Source organism: Pristiophorus japonicus, chromosome 4 (assembly GCF_044704955.1).
Source record: "Pristiophorus japonicus isolate sPriJap1 chromosome 4, sPriJap1.hap1, whole genome shotgun sequence".
In the NCBI taxonomy this organism is placed as follows: Eukaryota; Metazoa; Chordata; class Chondrichthyes; family Pristiophoridae; genus Pristiophorus; species Pristiophorus japonicus.
The window spans coordinates 276,787,812-276,810,045 of NC_091980.1; the positions used below are offsets into that span (position 1 = coordinate 276,787,812).

At 42.9% G+C, this 22,234-nt stretch overlaps 1 protein-coding gene across 5 annotated transcripts in view; it reads left to right on the forward strand.

Moving 5' to 3' along the window:
- ppp4r4 (protein phosphatase 4, regulatory subunit 4) overlaps positions 1–22,234 on the forward strand; it is a 220,291-nt gene that overhangs the window by 1,864 nt on the left and 196,193 nt on the right. For 3 of the 5 annotated variants that reach the window (XM_070879522.1, XM_070879523.1, XM_070879525.1), the window contains exons 1-2: positions 839–1,513; positions 3,024–3,097. In XM_070879522.1, the coding sequence (XP_070735623.1) occupies positions 1,421–1,513; positions 3,024–3,097 (167 nt within the window). In that variant the 5' untranslated portion in view covers positions 839–1,420. Of the gene's footprint in view, positions 1–838; positions 1,514–3,021; positions 3,098–6,119; positions 6,188–22,234 lie in introns of those variants that run through there. The other 2 variants (XM_070879526.1, XM_070879527.1) reach the window with 2 other exon arrangements.

The window sequence follows — 22,234 nt, forward strand, 5'->3', positions numbered from 1 at the left end:
TATATATCAGCCTACCAAGCCAACCATTCTATTTTGCCACAGTAGGTTTCCTTGGAAGTGGTACAAATCTTTGTTCTTGTGGCCTTTTTGATTGTCATTTGGCTCTTTCCAGATATCACAGGTATTGCTTTTGTGTATACCGCTGGGTTTTGCTCCCAATAGTTATGCCTGTTCAGATCAGATATCTACACTGGTAAATGCATTGGCCTGGAGTGGTACAGACTCGGAAGGTTCGAGGATCAATGCCTGGTCTGTGATCAGTTAGCTCATCTTGGCGGAGTGGGAATGATGTGTGTAGGGTTGCTACAATTGGTCTCAGCACCATTGATCTAGGGAGAGGAGAAATCAACAAGAGATCCCATCTTGGGCACCTGTTTTAAAATGCAGTTGTGTCAGTATAAAATGAGAACGGGAATGGACTGAACTATGGGAACCCTTTCGTCGTTAAACAGCTTGTCAATACTCTCAGTGAAATCTTCCAGGTGAAGAATAAAATAATCTCACAATCTCAGGCCATTGCAAAGCACTTTGCAGCAAATTAAATACTTTTGAAGTGTAGTCACAGTTGTAATGTAGGAAACACAACAGCCAATTTGCACACAGCAAGGTCCCATAAACAGCAATACAAAAGCCAAATATTGCAGATGCTGGAATCTGAAATAAAAACAGAAAATGCTGGAAATCTCAGCTGGTCAGGCAGCATCTGTGGAGAGAGTAGAGAAAGCTAAGCAAGGGAGGCTGTTGGGAGAGTGAGAGGAGTCAAAATCATTCCGCGCAGGTGTGTGGGAGGTTTGTCAGCCGCCTCTCGCCGTAGCGGCCGGTTTCCCAGGCGACGGCTGCCCGCGCGGCGGCAGCGGCTCCTCCCTCCCCCCTTCCCTCACCGCCCCCGCTCCGCGCACTCCCGGTTGCTGCTCGCACTCGCAAGCCAAGGCTGCGTCTTTAGGCATCGGCGAGGAAGGGGGAAAAAAAAAGAGGATTGTTGTTTTGATCGTGTGTTGGAGAGGGAGGCGGCGGTGGTCGACTGGACCCGAACCGGAGAGGGGGGAGGGGGAATCAGGATTATTAATAGTAACGGGAGGGGAGGAAGACCGCCCGAATAAAGTGAAGATTCCGCTGTGACAGGACCATTTGGAAGCGGCTCAGCCCGTGTCCAGCCCAGGAGTTTCCGGCGTGTGGGTTTATCGGTTGGCAGAGAGAGAAGGAGCGGGAGCCGCGGCGCATCTCCAACTGCCTCCCCTTCCGAAGAGACGCAACAGCGCAGACACCGGGAGATGATGCTGGGATTGTCGGAGGACCGCTGACCTTCCTTCCCCTCCCTACACCCCACCGGACCCCCCTCCTCAATCCCGCACTGCTACACTCCTCCCGCCTTCGGACGCTGGCTGTTTTATCTGTTTAATAATTAAAAAAAAGATTAAAGATGATGGATTTCAACCAGGAGAATTTGTTCGGTCAAATAGAAGATTTGCAGGAACTTAGTTTCATTGAGAGACCTGTGCGTAGATATCTGAAGGTGTGTACCTGCGGGGAGGGCTGGGGATAATACATGTTTTTCAATACATATTTTATTGATGTTTGTTGTGCTCCGCTGGAAGTAAAACTGTCGAGGTTACAGTGGGCTTATAAAACGCGCTGCGGTTACAGTGCACTGAAGGTAGCCTACTTACCCTTGACCCCACTGCACTGGAAATGTACTTAAAGCGGACATCCATTGATCAGGGTAGTGAGACTGAATCTGGTTCATTATACAGGCCCATTAATACAACCACAGGGTGGTAAAGCTGAATTGCGTAAGTTATCAGAAAATGAAACATAAAATCTGCAGTGCCAAATCTTATATCGTTAGCAAATTATAATTAATTTTAAACGAAACGTTATTCTACCTATTTAACACTATCAGCATCACGGACACTTGCATTGTGCTTATTTATTAAGAGTAAATCCATCACTGGATATTAGCTTTATCCATGCTTTATGCAAATATGAATTGTAGCAAATATAAATGGATACGAAACAGATCAGGTTATATTTTTGGCCAAATCTTAATATGTTTCTATTTTAATTCTGAAGTGTAAATGAGTCACTGTTTAATGTTATTTGATGTACTGCAAAGTTGTATGCCACTAATTTAATGACATTTCTGATGTGGAACAAACTAGATGTGGAACAAACTAGATGTCCTCACAACATTCAAACTAAATGTCCAGTCTGCACAGATCAGTAATCTAAACAGAAGTGATAGCTAAAAAACACTTATTGGCAAAAAGAGTATTTCCTATAGCTATGTGGTTTTGGCAAACTCTTGGCAGTTTGAGTAGTTTATTATATAGCCTGTCAAATACATATATCATCCTTTTATAACTGTCATCTATAAAATACCTTTAGTAGTTAGAAATTAACACTAGTCCACAGACTAGAACCTGCACACTTAGCTGTGGACAAATGGCATTGGAAGTGTGACTGCATACAGATGGAACTTCAAGTTTAAAATCACACTTAAAGCTGGGGTTGGAGTCGGGAAGATTGAATTGCCATTTGATCATCACAGTGCTGGAAGAGCCAAGTTCATTGCTGTCAACTGGTGTTCCCCTACACTTTTCCTTCTGACTTCAGTTCTGGCTCATGCTGTTTTTTTTAAAGCAGTGATACTGTATTTGCCCTCCTGATGTAAAACTTAAATGGCTTCTCACTGCTTTATTTTAGAGTGATGAATCACGAGTCCAAACAAATTGCTAGTTTGAACTGTGCTCACTCCTGACCAGTTCAGATTAATTGTGCTCTATATTAAGAATGTAGCATTGTCTTCTAAATATATATAATTCTGGATCGTTGCCAGCACATTTCAAAACAGTAATCTAATCTTGTATTTTGGCAACAATCCGGATGTGTTTTTCCATTGCAGTTTGTATCATCTGACACTCCCTTGATTGAATCTATCTTGATTGAAACTATCTTGTAATTCACTGATAACCATCCAGTCATTCCATATCTACTCCATTTTTAATATTTATTTACATTTGTAGACACCAGAAGAGATAGAAAGATTGACAGTTGACGAAGAGCTCAATGATATTGAAAGGGCTGTCTATCTTCTCGGGTAGGTTATGAATTCCAATTTCCTAGTATTCTGGAAGAAAGGTGCAGTAATGTATGAAATTGTGGTTGCAACATGTTTTGAAAATGAATATTCTTGAGCTGTATTTCAAAAGTATTGAGATCACTTATTTAGGAAAGATATCTGCCAGTTACTGTTTAGACTGTTTGTTCCATTTTTGGTACACTTCTTTTGAATAACCAAGCTTCTCACAACTGCCCAAGTTTTGTATCTTTATGGGATACATATTAAAATAAATATTTACCTCCTTTTTGGTTCTCTTTCTCTTGCTTCTATCACGTCATTATTCCAAGGCTTCTACTATTGTAATTCTTGAGTTGACTGTTGGAAGATGCATGACAATGCCTCGGATTTCACTTTTTTTGGCTTTATTCTTCCTCTCAATGGAAACTGCCTAAACCTTGGTTGGTATATGATCCCCTGCAATGCATAGTGAAACTTCCACTCACAAATCTCAATCCTGCACCATATGCTATTTTTATCAGTTGTAATATATTACTTAATTAAATTAAAGTTTTACATATATAATAATTCTAGAATTTGTTTTTACTATTGTGTATATGGTAGTTAATAATCGCAGGGTTTTGTCTATTTTTGATTTGTATGTATTACAAATTCAAATATTTACTTTTTGGGCTACTGTCAATGCCAATGAGATTATTTTTTTTATCATTGTCTCCTTGAGTTACTTATTCATTAGTTACAACATGGTATTGAACTGGTAAGCTTTATTGACAGCATAAAACACTTCTTAAATCAAGATTAATTCTTTACTTTTCTACACTTTTCAATAATTGTTCCCTTCTTGGTTTGGTTCTTGCTCCTCAAAACTATAAATTACATGGCACCCATAAAACCTGGCATGTTTTTTTGTATGCTCACAAAGCACTAAGAAGCAATCCCATCACGTGCTTATTTGCACATTTGATATGTTTGCTGTTCTTGTTTTGCACTTGTGTAGGATTTGTGACATTCATTATTTGCTGATGCTATTGCAAGAACCTAGAAAGGAGACATGAGTAATTTGTTTCTCTGGTGACCCACAGTTATTTATAACATTAAAGACTAGACTTTTCTCCAAGCATAAGAGCAAGCCACGTGTTTAGTATGGCTTGAAAATCTCTCTCTGGAATTTCACTTATGGTTCGAAATACCCTGTATAAGTACCCAAGATATATTTGTCTGTATTCTATCTGACTGCTGAGTATAAACTACTTAGTGACAACTTTGCAGATCCTGTCAGTCAAGGTAGGTGTTTTCTAGACTATTTTAATTCTGTTTTTAATCATAATTTGTGCTGTTTACTTTCCCCCTCCCCTCATAGCATAATTTCTTTTAGGAGAATCAGTTTTGGCATAATGCTTAGTTTCAGTAATTTAACATTTAGCAGAGATTCACATTGGATGTCAAGCTGTTTAAAGTTGCATTAGTATGTTGTTAAAGTCAGAAAGAGGGGATCAATACATATTTTAAGTTAGCTCCTAGTACCAAATAATGATCCAAATTTTTTACTTCATGACAGCTAAAAAAACCCCATTAATTTTTAAGCTTAAAAGATTTTTAAACATAAGAAATAGGAGCAGGAGTAGACAATATGACTCTCCAGCCTACTCTGCCATTCAATAAGGTTATGGCTGAACTTTGACATTAACTGCACTTTCCCACCTTGATTTCTTTAATGCCTAAGAATCTATCGATCTCAGTCTTGAATATACTCATCGACTGAGCATCTAATCCTAACCCTAACCCTCTGAGGTAGAAAATGAGTGAAGACATTTCTCCTCATCTAAGTCCTAAATGGCTGACCTCATATCCTGAGACTATGACCCCTCATTCTAGACTTTCCAGCCAGGAGAAACAACCTCTCAGCAACTACCCTGTCTAGCCCTCTAAGAATTTAAATGAGATCACCTCTCATTCTTCTAAACTCTAGAGAATATAGGCCCGTTCTACTCAATCTTTCCTCATAGGACAGCCATCTCATCCCAGAATCAGTCTAGTGAACCTTTGTTGCACCCCCCTCTAAGGCAAGTATATCCTTCCTTGGGTAAGGAAACCAAAACTGTATACAGTACTCCAGGTTTGGTCTCACCAAATCCCTATACAGTTGCAGCAAGACTTCCTTACTCTAATACTGCAACCCACCTTGTAATAAAGGCTAACATATCACTTGCCTTCCTAATTGGTTGCTGTACCTGTACTTCCAGTGATTCGTGTACAAGGACCCTCAAATCCCTTTGAATGCCAACATTTACTAGTCACTCACCTTTTATTACAAAAAAACTCTGCTTTACCATTCTTCCTACTGATTTTTGAGTGATAAGGGAGTAAAGGGTTATGGGGAGTGGACAGGGAATTGGTGCTGAGCCCATGATCAGATCAGCCACGATCTTATTGAATGGCGGAGCAGGCTTGAGGGGCCATATGGCCTATTCCTGCTCCTATTTCTTATGCTCTTATGTAACTTGCAGCTCATATCTCCGTAATTGGCATTGTTTAAATTTAAGACCTGAGTTTTGTATTTAACCACATCACTCAAACTTAATATGAAGTTCAATTATATTATGATCACTCTTTCCCATAGGATCCTTTACTATAAGTTTACTAATTAACCTGTCTCATTACACAATACTAGATCTAAAATATCCTGTTAGCAATAATCATTGATGGTTATCTATAAATACTACCTGTGCATAAATAAGTTTGGATGAACAAGTGATCATTGTATCTTTTTATATAATAAATCACAATGCCGGCATAACATAGCATAATATAATGTCTGGTGTGCTGTAACGCATCTCGGTTAGGATTATGTGATAAGTTGCTGGAGTGAAGTGCCTTCAAATTTACATTATTAATTGTATATTTTTTTTTACTGGTGGGAGTGTTATGACTATTTGTAAAGGATGACTCTTGATCAAATCAAGTGATTTTGAATAGAAGTGATGCATTCCTGCTTGATATGAACAAGTGAGCTTGGAGTTTCTTTTACTATGCATTACAGGGGAACATCACAGTCTGTATAGGATAATGACTGAGTGCTGGATGGCAGGTGGTATGTTGCAGTACAATGTGAGTGATTGAAGAAAATGGTCTATCTAAAGTCTGTTATAACTTCCACAATGTAATGTTTTCTTATTACTGATCATTCTTAGGTTTTCTGTTCGGAGTTTTATTCTTAAAATTTGCTGTTAGGCCACATCACATGTGTTTCTTTTCTGTGCATTTTTGCAGCACACAACAATAGGAAAAATGCAGGGCGTCTTGATCCACTGTGCAATGTAATAGTAGACCATATGGGTCAGTCAGTTCTAGTTCAATCCATGATTTATGCTGTTAACTGCTCTTAGTCAGAATGAAGTTGGGCCCCAACAGTTATGTTCACATTCACTGGGATAAGGAAGTGGAAAGTTAGCTGGGTTTTCCCAATTCTGACTGCTATCCAGTGATGTTTGCTGAAATGTTCACTTGGGTGGAAGGCCCGATTCAAGGTTAGCAATAATTCCCCGTGGTTGAATAACTTGTTGGGCATGCACATGGATGACTGGAAGGCTGCTGTTGAACCTTTTCCAGCAATCTCCAGGAGGGGAGAAAATTGAAAAGGAAAATGGGGGTTGTTTTAAAAATTATTGAAGGGTTGTATTACGGGCAGCTTGTGTTATACTGAGAAAACTCTATTCATATTGAATAGCTCAGTGGTGAGCACATTATAGTGCTGCACCAATAATTATGATATGTTAGGGAATTATGGTACCCTCTCCCAAGTTGAAAAATAATGTGAATGATCAAGTGTCATTTAGGGAAGGACATCTACAGTCCGTAGCCAGTCTGGCCTATATGTGACTCCAGATACACAGCATGTTGTTGACTCTTAACTGTCCTCTGAAATGGCCTAGCAAGCCACTCCGTTCTACCAAATGGCAATTGGGGATGGGCAATAAATTCTGCCATTGCCAGCAACGCCCACATCCTGTGAATGAATTAAAAATGTAGTGATGGTTTGTTTGGATGAATATTGATTATTGATTTTCTTTAATGCCCAAAGCCTTGTAACAATAGCTAGTCATAGTCTTGTATATATTTGAATAGGCGATCAAAAGGCAAAGGCGTAATTTTCCAGGTATAGTTTTACTTTTTAAAAAGTAATAACTCTGGGAGTTTCCTTATATGGAAATTTTCCAAATTAATCGGATGCCTATTGTTTTGAGTTCCAATGTACATTTTCAATAATGTTTTTGACCATTCTCACCACTGTATCAACAGGTAACTTATCTTTTTAAAAAAAAATCTTGCGTTGGATGTAACTTTTTCAAGTTCCTTTTACTGATAAACAATAAATTCTGAGCAGTTATAGAGATTGATTGACAGAATTAGAATAGAGAGATCCCTTTATGTTTGGCTTTTTATTTCTCATTAGTTTATCTTAGTCACTGTGTTTCGCAGATATGACAGAGCTGGTGAATGTTAACTAAATATTAATGTTATACTAATTGTGCAGTAATTATAGGTTGTAAGTACAGACAGCGAACACTTAGTTTTCAATGATTTGTATGCAGAATAGATATCTGATAAAAGTATCATAATTTAGTTTTATCTTTTGTAATTTTGAACTTTTATTTTTCCTATTATAAGAGTGACTTGGTATTAATCCTTGCAAAGGGTGATGAGTGTTGCAATGGATGTTTACTTTGTTCTGCTGTGTGCTAAGTAAAGTAATTATATATTTGTTTTAGTAATGGCAAGCTAAATTAATAACAGGAGCATGTTGCTTCAAGTGTCTATTTGAAATTATGGTTCTTTACCTGGTTAGTTTTTTTCCAGCCAGTTTGAAGTATTGGGTGGAGGTGAGACATATACCCAAAAGAAGGATGGGGAATGTTAATGAGCAAATCAACATAAACTAACAATTGTGCTCACTATGAACCAAGACTGAGAATAGGTTGCTTATTGTATCATCTTGATTGGTGGTGGATATGAAAACGGGGAAAATAACAATTCAATTGGACTGAGTTTACGCATGATTGCAGAGAGTATGATTATAGTGATTGAATATTCTTCTTGGCACCTCCTATCACACACCTGCTCGTATGTTCACTCACTCCATAAAACCATAGTTGTTTACAACACAGAGGGTGGTCCATCGACCCATGACTGTGCTGTCTCTTTGATAGAGAAATCCAAAGCCAATCCCAGTGTTCCGTTTTCTCCTGATCACCTTGCATCTTCCTCTGGTCCAAATGCTCCACTATGTAGATGTTTGTGTTAGTATGTTTTGGCTGTTGTAAAATGTTAGAATAAGTTTTTGTTTCCAATTTTAATAATGAATTGCAAGTTTTCTTCAGCTAAGTTTAAAAAAAAAAATTGTAGTTTAATATAATTTGGATCATATTTAGTTCATATCTTCATGTTAATATTTCTTCGTGCAATTAATAATGCAAATGTAATGCCATATGTAATCTACAGATATTAGTTCTGTTTTGTTTAAATGGTGGTCTCTGATGGAGCAATATCTGACCTATTTTTAACTTATAAGATTAGGCCATATATTTAACTATTCTGTCGCAAACATCCCTTTCTCTTGCCCACCGAGACAAATTTCCCCCAAGATTCCCCTGTGACCTAGCCTGGAACTTGCATCTCTCTCTAGTTTCTCCATTCATCCTCATACCCTCTGAGTTCATCTTATCTATGGGACCCACATCCTACACTCGCCCCATTCCCAATAAACTGCTGACCACCCAACTTCCCTTTCTGGTCTCCATGCTAGCAGATATTGTAAATGGTTCCCTCTCCTCGGGTACTGCATCCTTCCCTTTCATCACTGTCATCACCCCCCTCTTCACAAAACCAACACTTGACCCCTCTGTCCTTGCAAACAACCATCCTATCTCCAACCTCCCTTTCCTCACCAAAGTCCTTGAACCTGGTTGTCGCCTCCCGCACCGCCCCCCCCATTCCATGCCCATCTATCCTGCAACTCCATGGCTGAACTCTCCAGTCAGGTTTCTACCCCTGCCACAGCACTGAAACTGTCCCAATCAAATTAACAAAATGACATCCTATATGCATTATCCCTCTCCATGTTCCTTGACCTGTCTGCGGCCTTTGGCATGACTGACCATACCGTCCACCTCTCCTCCATTGGCCAGCTGAGTGGCACTACCTTCACATGATTTCGCTCTTACCTATCCAGTCGTAGCCAGAGAATCTTGTGTAATGGCTTCACTTCCCACCCCTGCACAGTTACCTCCTGAAGTCCCACAAAGGATCTATCCTTTACCCCACCTATTTCTCATCGACATGCTGTCCCTTGGTGACATCATCCGAAAACATCAGGTTTCACATGTACGCTGATGAAACCCAGCTCTAACTCCCCACTGCCTCTCTCAACCTCCTCCATTGTCGCTGTTATCAGACTGCTTGTCTGTCATCCAGTCCTGGATGAGCTGAAATTTCCTTTGGTGTAACTGGAATTTTCACAGCATATTGACTGCTAAAGAAAGAAAGACTTGCATTTATATAGCGTTGTTCACAACCACGGGCCGTTTCAAAGCGCTTTACAGCCAATGAAGTACTTTTGGAGTGTAGTCACTGTTGTAATGTGGAAACGTGGCAGCAGTATCCACATAACAACTCCCACAAACAGCAATGTGATAATGATTAGATAAATTGTTTTTTTTGTTATATTGATTGAGGGCTGAATATTGGCCAGGACATCGGGGATAACTCCCCTGCTCTTTTACATCCACTGGAGAGAGCAGATGGGACCTCAGTTTAATGTTTCATCTGAAAGGTGGCATCTCCGACAGTGCAGCACTCCCTTAGCACTGCACTGGAGTGCCAGCCTAGATTTATGTGCTCAAGTCCCGAAAAAAAGGTTATAGCCCTGAAAAAACAAATTTTAATTTTGTGCAGTGTCAAATTTATCCAATTTAATAAAAACTTTTTTTTTTGAGAAGCTTTAAGAATGCCAAATCATCTACAGAAAGTGAAATAAAGAGAGAGAAAGAAAGATGGGGTTAACAGACTGGTTTAGAAAAAAGAAAAAGTTTTAAAAAAAACGTTATTTAATTTTAAATCTCCAACAATATTTAAAAGTTGTAGGAATAAAACTCCACACTTGTAAAAGTTAATTTTCAGTGACAGGTTGGTTGGCAGTAATTAAGAGTTATCATGCCATTAATAATGTACTTACACTGGATGGCTCAGAGACATGGACCATGTACAGTAGACACCAAGTCGCTGGAAAAGTATCACCAACGATGTCTCCGCAAGATCCTACAAATCCCCTGGGATGACAGACGCACCAACATCAGCGTCCTCGTCCAGGCTATCATCCCCAGCATTGAAGTACTGACCACACTCGATCAGCTCCGCTGGGCAGGCCACATAGTTCGCATGCCAGACACGAGATTCCCAAAGCAAGTGCTCTACTCGGAGCTCCTTCATGGCAAATGAGCCAAAGGTGGGCAGCAGAAACGTTACAAGGGCACCCTCAAAGCCTCCCTGATAAAGTACGACATCCTCACTAACATCCGGGAGTCCTTGGCCAAAGACCGCCCTAAGTGGAGGAAGTGCGTCCGGGAGGGCACTGAGCGCCTCGAGTCTCAACACCGAGAGCTAGCAGAAATCAAGTGCAGGCAGCGGAAAGAGAGTGCGGCAAACCAGTCCCACCCACCCCTTCCCTCAATGACTATCTGTCCCACCTGTGACAGAGACTGTGGCTTTTGTATTGGACTGTTCAGCCACCAAAGAACTCACTTCAGGAGTGGAAGCAAGTCTTCCTCGATTCCTATGATAACTGCCTATGATGACTTCCACTGGAATGGACAAGCCCTCACATTTTCTGGTGAGTTTAGTAGCTAAATACAACAACTTCACGTCCTTCCATGTGTTTCAATGCTGTGTCTCAGCAAGATACTGTTTTAATAGTGAAGCTTGTGGAGGAGCAGGGCAACTCGGACAACAACTTCCTGATTTCTGCATTTACCTGTGCATGTGCGATCGCCGGAAGTTGCTGTCCGATTTACTCTTTATTACCAGTGCGCGCTGATAGCCTCAACAACAACAACTCGTATTTATAGAAACATAGAAACATAGAAAATAGGTGCAGGAGCAGGCCATTCAGCCCTTCTAGCCTGCACCGCCATTCAATGAGTTCATAGCTGAACATGAAACTTCAGCACCCCCTTCCTGCTTTCTCGCCATACCCCTTGATCCCCCGAGTAGTAAGGACTTCATCTAACTCCCTTTTGAATATATTTAGTGAATTGGCCTCAACTACTTTCTGTGGTAGAGAATTCCACAGGTTCACCACTCTCTGGGTGAAGAAGTTTCTCCTCATCTCGGTCCTAAATGGCTTACCCCTTATCCTTAGACTGTGACCCCTGGTTCTGGACTTCCCCAACATTGGGAACATTCTTCCTGCATCCAACCTGTCCAAACCCGTCAGAATTTTAAACGTTTCTATGAGGTCCCCTCTCACTCTTCTGAACTCCAGTGAATACAAGCCCAGTTGATCCAGTCTTTCTTGATAGGTCAGTCCCACCATCCCGGGAATCAGTCTGGTGAATCTTCGCTGCACTCCCTCAATAGCAAGAACGTCCTTCCTCAAGTTAGGAGACCAAAACTGTACACAATACTCCAGGTGTGGCCTCACCAAGGCCCTATACAACTGTAGCAACACCTCCCTGCCCCTGTACTCAAATCCCCTCGCTATGAAGGCCAACATGCCATTTGCTTTCTTAACCGCCTGCTGTACCTGCATGCCAACCTTCAATGACTGATGTACCATGACACCCAGGTCTCGCTGCACCTTCCCCCTTCCTAATCTGTCACCATTCAGATAATAGTCTATCTCTCTGTTTTTACCACCAAAGTGGATAACCTCACATTTATCCACATTGTACTTCATCTGCCACGCATTTGCCCACTCACCTAACCTATCCAAGTCACTCTGCAGCCTCATAGCATCCTCCTCGCAGCTCACACTGCCACCCAATTTAGTGTCATCCGCAAATTTGGAGATACTACATTTAATCCCCTCGTCTAAATCATTAATGTACAATGTAAACAGCTGGGGCCCCAGCACAGAACCTTGCGGTACCCCACTAGTCACTGCCTGCCATTCTGAAAAGTACCCATTTACTCCTACTCTTTGCTTCCTGTCTTCCAACCAGTTCTCAATCCACGTCAGCACACTACCCCCAATCCCATGTGCTTTAACTTTGCACATTAATCTCCTGTGTGGGACCTTGTCGAAAGCCTTCTGAAAGTCCAAATATACCACATCAACTGGTTCTCCTTTGTCCACTTTACTGGAAACATCCTCAAAAAATTCCAGAAGATTTGTCAAGCATGATCTCCCTTTCACAAATCTATGCTGACTTGGACCTATCATGTCACCATTTTCCAAATGCGCTGCTATGACATCCTTAATAATTGATTCCATCATTTTACCCACTACTGAGGTCAGGCTGACCGGTCTATAATTCCCTGTTTTCTCTCTCCCTCCTTTTTTTAAAAAGTGGGGTTACATTGGCTACCCTCCACTCGATAGGAACTGATCCAGAGTCAATGGAATGTTGGAAAATGACTGTCAATGCATCCGCTATTTCCAAGGCCACCTCCTTAAGTACTCTGGGATGCAGTCCATCAGGCCCTGGGGATTTATTGGACTTCAATCCCATCAATTTCCCCAACACAATTTCCCGACTAATAAAGATTTCCCTCAGTTCCTCCTACTTACTAGACCCTCTGACACCTTTTATATCCGGAAAGTTGTTTGTGTCCTCCTTAGTGAATACTGAACCAAAGTACTTGTTCAATTGGTCTGCCATTTCTTTGTTCCCCGTTATGACTTCCCCTGATTCTGACTGCAGGGGCCTACGTTTGTCTTTACTAACCTTTTTCTCTTTACATACCTATAGTGCCTTTAACAATAAAACGTCGCAAGGTGCTTTACAGGAGTGTTGTTAAACAAAATTTGACTCCGAGCCACATAAGGAGATAATGGGGCGGATCGGGTAGGTTTTAAGGAGAGTCTTAAAAAATAAAAGAGAGGCAGAGAGGTTTAGGGAAGGAATTCCAGCGGGGCCTTAGGGCCTTGGCAGCTGAAGCCACGGCCACCAATGGTGGAGCGATTAAAATCGAGGATGCTCGAGAGGCTAGCCTCACCGCTATTTTTACCGCAAAATCTGGGACATTGTGTTATCGCTGTGTCTTTGATCTGATTTTGATTAATAGTTTCTGTACGCAGAAACTGTTTAAACATGGGAATGGATATAGTAAGCTTTCTCCAGTTATCGGCCATGAATAGTGTGCGCTTTGGTAAGAAAGTTTCGACAACTGAGCCCTGCATGAAGGGGCACAGCGCTAAGGGAGGCACGTACACTTTTCATGGCGCAAGGATGGGAAACTTGCGAACTAAAGTGCCGGGTCGTACGCGCACTGAGAGTGGCCTGGAAGCGGGGGAGGGGGAAAACCTTAAAAAAAAACACAAAAACATTCCCAAAACATTGCCCACGCCACCACAGATCGCTAAAAAAAATTAAAAGAACAAGCACTCGCACTAAAAAAGCAATAAAGAAAGGAAAGATAGATTATGAAGGTAAACTTGCGCAAAACATAAAAACAGATAGTAAAAGCTTTTACAGATATATAAAACGGAAAAGAGTGACTAAAGTAAATGTTGGTCCCTTAGAAGATGAGAAGGGGGATTTAATAATGGGAAATGTGGAAATGGCTGAGACTTTAAACAATTATTTTGCTTCGGTCTTCACAGTGGAAGACACAAAAACCATGCCAAAAATTGCTGATCATAGGAATGTGGGAAGGGAGGACCTTGAGACAATCACTATCACTAGGGGGGTAGTGCTGGACAGGCTAATGGGACTCAAGGTAGACAAGTCCCCTGGTCCTGATGAAATGCATCCCAGGGTATTAAAAGAGATGGCGGAAGTTATAGCAGATGCATTCGTTATAATCTACCAAAATTCTCTGGACTCTGGGGAGGTACCAGCAGATTGGAAAGCAGCTAATGTAACGCCTCTGTTTAAAAAAGGGGGCAGACAAAAGGCAGGTAACTATAGGCCGGTTAGTTTAACATCTGTAGTGAGGAAAATGCTTGAAGCTATCATTCAGGAAGAAATAGCGGGACATCTAGATAGGAATAGTGCAATCAAGCAGACGCAACATGGATTCATGAAGGGGAAATCAGGCTTAACTAATTTACTGGAATTCTTTGAGGATATAAACGAGCATGGTGGATAGAGGTGTACCGATGGATGTGGTGTATTTAGATTTCAAAAAGGCATTCGATAAGGTGCCACACAAAAGGTTACTGCAGAAGATAGAGGTACGCGGAGTCAGAGGAAATGTATTAACATGGATAGAGAATTGGCTGGCGAGCAGAAAGCAGAGAGTCGGGATAAATGGGTCCTTTTCGGGTTGGAAATCGGTGGTTAGTGGTGTGCCACAGGGATCGGTGCTGGGACCACAACTGTTTACAATATACATAGATGACCTGGAAGAGGGGACAGAGTGTAGTGTAACAAAATTTGCAGATGACACAAAGATTAGTGGGAAAGCGGGTTTTGTAGAGGACACAGAGAGGCTGCAAAGAGATTTAGATAGGTTAAGCGAATGGGCTAAGATTTGGCAGATGGAATACAATGTCGGAAAGTGTGAGGTCATCCACCTTGGGGGGAAAAAAACAGTAAAAGGGAATATTATTTGAATGGGGAGAAATTACAACATGCTGCGGTGCAGAGGGACCTGGGGGTCCTTGTGCATGAAACCCAAAAAGTTAGTTTGCAGGTGCAGCAGGTAATCAGGAAGGCGAATGGAATGTTGGCCTTCATTGCGAGAGGGATGGAGTACAAAAGCAGGGAGGTCCTGCTGCAACTGTATAGGGTATTGGTAAGGCCGCACCTGGAGTACTGCGTACAGTTTTGGTCACCTTAAGGAAGGATATACTGGCTTTGGAGGGGGTACAGAGACGATTCACTTGGCTGATTCCGGAGATGAGGGGGTTACCTTATGATGATAGATTGAGTAGACTGGGTCTTTACTTGTTGGAGTTCAGAAGGATGAGGGGTGATCTTATAGAAACATTTAAAATCATGAAAGGGATAGACAAGATAGAGGCGGAGAGGTTGTTTCCACTGGTCGGGGAGACTAGAACTAGGGGGCACAGCCTCAAAATACGGGGGAGCCAATTTAAAACCGAGTTGAGAAGGAATTTCTTTTCCCAGAGGGTTGTGAATCTGTGGAATTCTCTGCCCAAGGAAGCAGTTGAGGCTAGCTCATTGAATGTATTCAAGTCACAGATAGATAGATTTTTAACCAATAAGGGAATTAAGGGTTACGGGGAGCGGGCGGGTAAGTGGAGCTGAGTCCACGGCCAGATCAGCCATGATCTTATTGAATTTCGGAGCAGGCTCGAAGGGCTAGATGGCCTACTCCTGTTCCTAATTCTTATGTTCTTATGTTCACTTGCCTTTGGAGTACTTTACCTTGCTCTGCGCCGCTGACTATGTTGGACCGCATTGCTTTCCCAGGCGGTCATTGTGGGCGCACGTCCAGGTGGACGGATCGGGGGAAAGTCCAAACTACTGCCGGTGTCGCAACGAGAGGTGTTGCACAGCGCCGCCACAAAACTGGACCGGTGGATCGCGAGGGGGCGCAGGAGACCTGAACGCCGCCTTTCACGCCGTTCCAGGGCAAAACGCAGAGTGCAAAGGACCAGAAAATCCAACCCCAAGAATCTTAAACACCATTTAAGTTTATCTCAAAAAGAGAATTAATGTACTAATGAAAATTAAGTGACGTATTGCTGTCTTCTGTGACTTATTTTTGCTTCTTGCAAGGAACTTGGTTAGTTTTAACTATCAGTTTAGTGTTTCGCACTGTTTTGGGGTAGATACTTCCAACATAAGCTTGTTTCAGTTGAAAGGAAGTGTGGGCTTGCCTCTGGAAGCTGAGTTTTCCAAAGAGGAGAAATAAAGAATATTGAGAAGTCATCCAAATTGCAACAATCGCTTCAGAAAGTTATTAGAGTGTTGATTCATGGGGAGAGTGTGTTATACAAAAATACTTGAGCCAGATTAGTCCTTTGTAGCTCCTGTTTTTTTAGTGTTTTTTGTACAGTGGAGGAAAAAAGGAATTTCTGTCCTTTTCATCTCTTTTGATTTTTCATGTTATGTGAATTTTGTCAGCTAACAGCTGTTGCTTGATTATTGACTATATTCTGAATCTTCATGGTGAATTCACACAACATTTTGATACAATGAGCTTTTTGGTTAAACCTAGGTGTACATTGTGGGGTATATAGCTAATAGCTCATCGCCGATATACTACCTGTTATATATGTGGAGTTGTATTTACTCTGTACAGCCACCAGAGGGCTCTTCTCCTGCAGTCCCAAGGGATCCCATAATCCATTGGGAGCACAGGTGTTTAAGGCGGCTTCACAGGTTGGAGAGGCACTCTGGAGACCTGCAATGAAAGACGAAGGTCACACTTTACTTTGAGCTCACAGTGTTCAGTCTGATTCTTTCTTCATACACAACAATTGTCGACGAGATACAGATAGCGAACCCAAAGATGCAGAGAACAGTGGGCATCCTGGAGAAATTTCTGGAGGGAGATGATTGGGAAACTTTTGTGGAGTGACTCGACTAATACTTCGTGGCCAACGAGTTAGATGGGGAAGAGAGCGCTGCCAAACGAAGGCCGATCCTCCTCACCGTCTGTGGGGCACTAACGTATGGCCTCATGAAGAATCTGCTCACTCCAGCGAAACCCACGGAGAAATTGTACGATGATTTGTGCACACTGGTCCGAGAGCATTTGAACCCGAAGGAAAGCGTTCTGATGGCGAGATACCGGTTCTACACCTACAAAAGGTCTGAAGGCCAGGAAGTGGCGAGTTATGTTGCTGAGCTAAGACGCCTTGCAGGACATTGCGAATTTGGAGCACATGCTCAGAGACTTTTTCGTACTTGGCATTGGCCACTAAACCATACTTCGCAAACTTTTGACTGTAGAAACCCCAACCTTGAGTAAGACCATAGCGATAGCCCAGGCGTTCATTGCCACCAGTGACAATACGAAGCAAATCTCTCTTCACATGAGTGTTGCTACAAGTATTGTGAACAAAGTGATGTTGGTTTTGAACCGTAACATACAGGGCAGGTCACACATACCTGCAGCTGCACGTCCGCAGATGTCTGAGTCCACCATCAAGGGTGATGAATGCAAGGCCATTAACACCTTGGCGCTGTGGGGGTGATCATCGTTTCCATTCATGCCGATTCAAAGAGTACATTTGCAAGGGCTGTGGCACAATGCGATACCTCCAACGAGTGTGCAGGCGAGCTGCAAAGCCCGTTAAACCTGCAAACCACCATGTTGCAGAGGAGGAGGACAGATCCACGGAAGATCATGATGAACCAGAGCCTCGGATCGAGGAGGCAGAGGTAGCTGGAGTGCACACATTCACCACGAATTATCCTCCGAAAATGCTGAATGTTAAACTAAATGGACTCCCAGTGTCACTGGAGCTGGACACGGGCGAGAGCCAGTCCATCATGGGCAAAAAGACTTTCGAAAGGTTGTGGTGCAACAAGACCTCAAGGCCAGTCTTAACTCCAGTTCGCACAAAATTAAGAACTTACACAAAAGAACCGATTCCTGTAATTGGCAGTTCGACTGTAAAGGTCTCCTACGATGGAGCGGTGCACAAGCTACCACTCTGGGTGGTACCGGGCAATGGTCCCACTCTGCTTGGCAGGAGCTGGTTGGGAAAGATACGCTGGAACTGGGACAACATTGGAGCACTATTGCCCGCTGATGACACTTCGTGTGCCTAGGACTTAAACAAATTTCCTTCGCTGTTCGAACCAGGCATCGGGAAATTCCAAAGAGCAAAAGTGCAGATCCACCTAATTCTGTGGGCAAGAACCCATCCATCACAAGGCGAGAGCAGTACCATACATAAGAGAAAGGGTAGAGATTGAGCTAGACCGGCTGCAAAGAGAGGGCATTATTTCACCGATCCAAGTTCAGCGAGTGGGCCAGTCCTATTGTCCCAGTCCTCAAGGGAGACGGCACCGTCAGTTACTTAGAATCTGTGGCGATTACAATCAATCGTTTCTCCCTGCAGGACCATTACCCACTACCAAAGGCCGACGACCTCTTTGCAACGCTGTCGGGAGGAAAGACGTTCACGAAGCTGGATCTGACTTCAGCCTACATGACGCAGGAACTGGAGGAATCATCAAAGGCTCTCACCTGCATCAACACGCACAAAGGTCTTTTTGTTTATAACAGATGCCCGTTTTGAATCCGATCAGCAGCGGCGCCATTCCAGAGAAACATAGAAAGTTTACCGAAGTCGGTCCCGCACACCATGGTCTTCAGGACGACATCTTAGTCACAGGTCGGAACACAGTTGAGTACCTGCAGAACCTGGAGGAGGTTCTTAGTTGACTCAACCGTGTGGGGCTCGGGTTAAAACGCTCGAAGTGCATTTTCCTGGCGCCTGAAGTGGAGTTCATGGGAAGGAGGATTGCGGCGGATGGCATCAGGCCCACCAACGGGAAGACGGAGGCAATCGAGAACGCACCAAGGCCACAGAACATGACGGAGCTGCGGTCGTTTCTGGAACTCCTGAACTACTTTGGTAACTTCTTACCGGCTCTCCGCACACTGTTGGAATCACTACATGTCTCACTACGAAAAGGGGCAAATGGGTTTGGGGCAAAAGCCAAGAAAATGCCTTTGTAAAAGTGAGAAAATTGTTATTCTCAAACAAATTGCTTGTGTTGTATGATCCATGTAAGCGTTTGGTACTAGCATGTGATGCGTTGTCATATGGCGTTGGGTGTATATTGCAACAAGCTAATGATTTTGGGAAACTGCAACCGGTTGCTTATGCATCCAGGAGTCTGTCTAAGGCTGAGCGAGCCTACAGCATGATTGAAAAAGAAGCGTTAGTGTGTGTCTATAGGGTAAAGAAAATGCATCAATACCTGTTTGGGCTAAAATTCGAATTGTAAACTGACCATAAGCCACTTATATCCCTGTTTTCCGAGAGTAAAGAGATAAATACCAACGTATCGGCCCGCATCCAGAGATGGGCGTTCACGTTGTCCGCATACAACTACGCCATCTGCAACAGCCAGGCACAGAAAACTGCGCCGATGCTCTCAGTAGGTTGCCATTGCCCACCACGGGTGGAAATGGTGCAGCCTGCAGATGTAGCCATGGTTATGGAAGCATTTGAGAGTGAGCAGTCACCCGTCACTGCCCAGCAGATCAAAACCTGGACAAGCCAGGACCCCTTATTATCTCTAGTCAAAAGCTGTGTGCTTCATGGGAGCTGTTCCAGTGTCCCAGTGGAAATGCAGAAAGAGATAAAGCCGTTCCAGCGGCGCAAAGATGAAATGTCTATACAGGCAGAGACTGCCTTCTGTGGGGCAATCGAGTAGTGGTTCCCAGGAAGGGCAGAGACACCTTCATCAATGACCTCCACAGTACCAACCCAGGCATCGTAATGATGAAAACGATAGCCAGATCCCAGGTGTGGTGGCCCGGTATCGATGCGGACGTAAGAGTCCTGTGTTCACAGATGTAATACATGTTCGCAGTTAAGCAATTTACCCAGGGAGGCACCGTTAAGTTTATGGTCTTGGCCCTCCAAACCGTGGTCTAAGGTACACATCAGCTTATGCAGGGCCGGTTCTTGGGTAAAATGTTCCTTGTGGTTGTAGAAGCGTTCTCCAAGTGGATTGAAAGTGAGATAATGTCGGCTAGCACGTCTGCTGGCACTACTGAAAGCCTGCGGACCATGTTTGCCACTCACGGCTTACCTGATATCCTGGTGAGCGACAACGGGCCATGTTTTACCAGTGCTGAGTTCAAAGAATTCATGACCCGTAACGGGATCAAACATGTCACATCTGCCCCGTTTAAACCAGCGTCCAATGGTCAGGCAGAGAGAGCAGTGCAAACCATCAAGGAAGGCTTGAAGAGAGTGACTGAAGGCTCACTGCAGACTCGCCTATCCCGAGTCCTGCTTAGCTACCGCACGAGACCCCACTCACTCACTGGGACCCCACTGCTGAACTGCTCATGAAAAGAGTACTTAAAAGAAGGCATTCATTAGTTTACCCTGATCTACATAATCAGGTAGAGAGCAGGCGGCTTCAACAAAGTACATACCATGATAGCGCAAATGTGTCACGCGAGATTGAAATCAATGATCCTGTATTTGTATTAAATTATGGACAAAGTCCCAAGTGGCTTCCCGGCACTGTCGTGGCCAAAGAGGGGAGCAGGGTGTTTCGGGTCAAACTTTCAAATGGACTCATTCACCAGAAACACTTGGACCAAATCAAACTCGGATTCCGGACTATCCTAAGCAACCCACCTTGGACCCTACCTTTTTTGATTCCCCCAACATACACAACAATGGCAACCGGCACCACAGTTGACCACGAAGCAGAACCCATCATCCACAGCAGCCCTGCAGGGCCCAACACACCAGGCAGCCCAGCAAGGCCAGCTGCACAGCAGCCCAGCGAGAGCCCAACAAATGATTCAACAACACCAGCTTTCACACGAGACGATCAACCAGGGCAAGAAGGGCCCCAGATCAACTCACATTGTAAATAGTTACACTATTGACTTTGGGGTTAGTGTTGTTATATATGTGGACTTGTATTTACTCTGTACAGCCACCAGAGGACTCTTCCCCTGGAGTCCCAAGGGATCCCATAATCCCTTGGGAGCACAGGTATTTAAGGAGGCCTCACAGGTTGGAGAGGCACTCTGGACACCTGCAATAAAAGACGAAGATCACACTTTACTTTGAGCTCACAGTGTTCAGTCTGACACTTTCTTCATACGCTTATTTTGTACAAAAGAAAAAACATTGATGTGGCACTGCTACTAAATCTACTCGTATCTGCTGTGGAGTATGTGAAATTGATTTGGGTTCGTTTGGTTTAATGATCTTTGTGTAAAACCCACGTAACAAATAGAAGGATATGGCTATGCTCAGTGACACAAAAAAACAAATTGCTTCTGATAATTCATAGCATAATGAATATTGAAGTTTATTTCTCAAAAGTTAATTAGCCAGATACGCAAATAATGACCATGACAAGCAAACCTGGTCTGATCTTGGTTGAAAAGATTTGGGGCCACGCCTTAAAGGTTTTTCAAATAAATACTAAGGTTTCTCTCTGGAGGTACAGAAGGTAGATTTTTTTTTCCTGAATGAGGAAGATGCATTATCTTCCTGGCTGTTTTAAGCAACCTGTTGATATGAGTGTTTATTTACAGAGATTGTTTTGAAAGCTTTAATTTAATCACTGTACATTGTACAGTATTTCCATAAGCATGATAAATATTTTGATGGTAATGGCATTTGGGGGAAGCTTCAGGTAGCCCTTAATATTTTTTCTTGTGTCTATATAGGCTTTCTAGTCATAAATTCAGTTAAGAGCAAAGTATTCTGTTAAGAGTAAAACATTCTTCTGAATATGCGGGCTCAGCAGTAAGTCTATTGCATGTAACATACTAGAACATAACATAAGAAATAGGAGCAGGAGTAGGCCATTTGACCCTTCGAGCCTGCTTCACCATTCAATAAGATCATGGCTGATCATTGATCATGACCACAACTCCACCTTCCTGCACTATTCCCATACAAAATCAAAATACTGAGGATGCTGGAAATCTGAAATAGAAACAGAAAATGCTGGAAAGGCTCAGCAGGTCAGGCAGCATCTGTGGAGAAAGAAACAGAGTTAACATTTCAGGTCGTAGATCCTCCATGAGGCTTGCTTCCCATCTCATTGCATAGAGTGGAAACTATTCTGGAATTCGAGGGCCGAGTTGTTGTAAAGTTTACCATCTTCACAGCATTGTCCAACACCTCTTCCAAGTTGGTAGGATTGCTTTTGGCAAGTGCCTCCTTATGTATGCTGCAGTGCACCCACATTGCATTTTGAGCGAGTGCTTTGATGCATGTCACTACTCTATTATGCCGATCAATCATTGACTTTGCTCCACCGGAGCAGGTGCCAATACATCGTGACCAGTTGATCT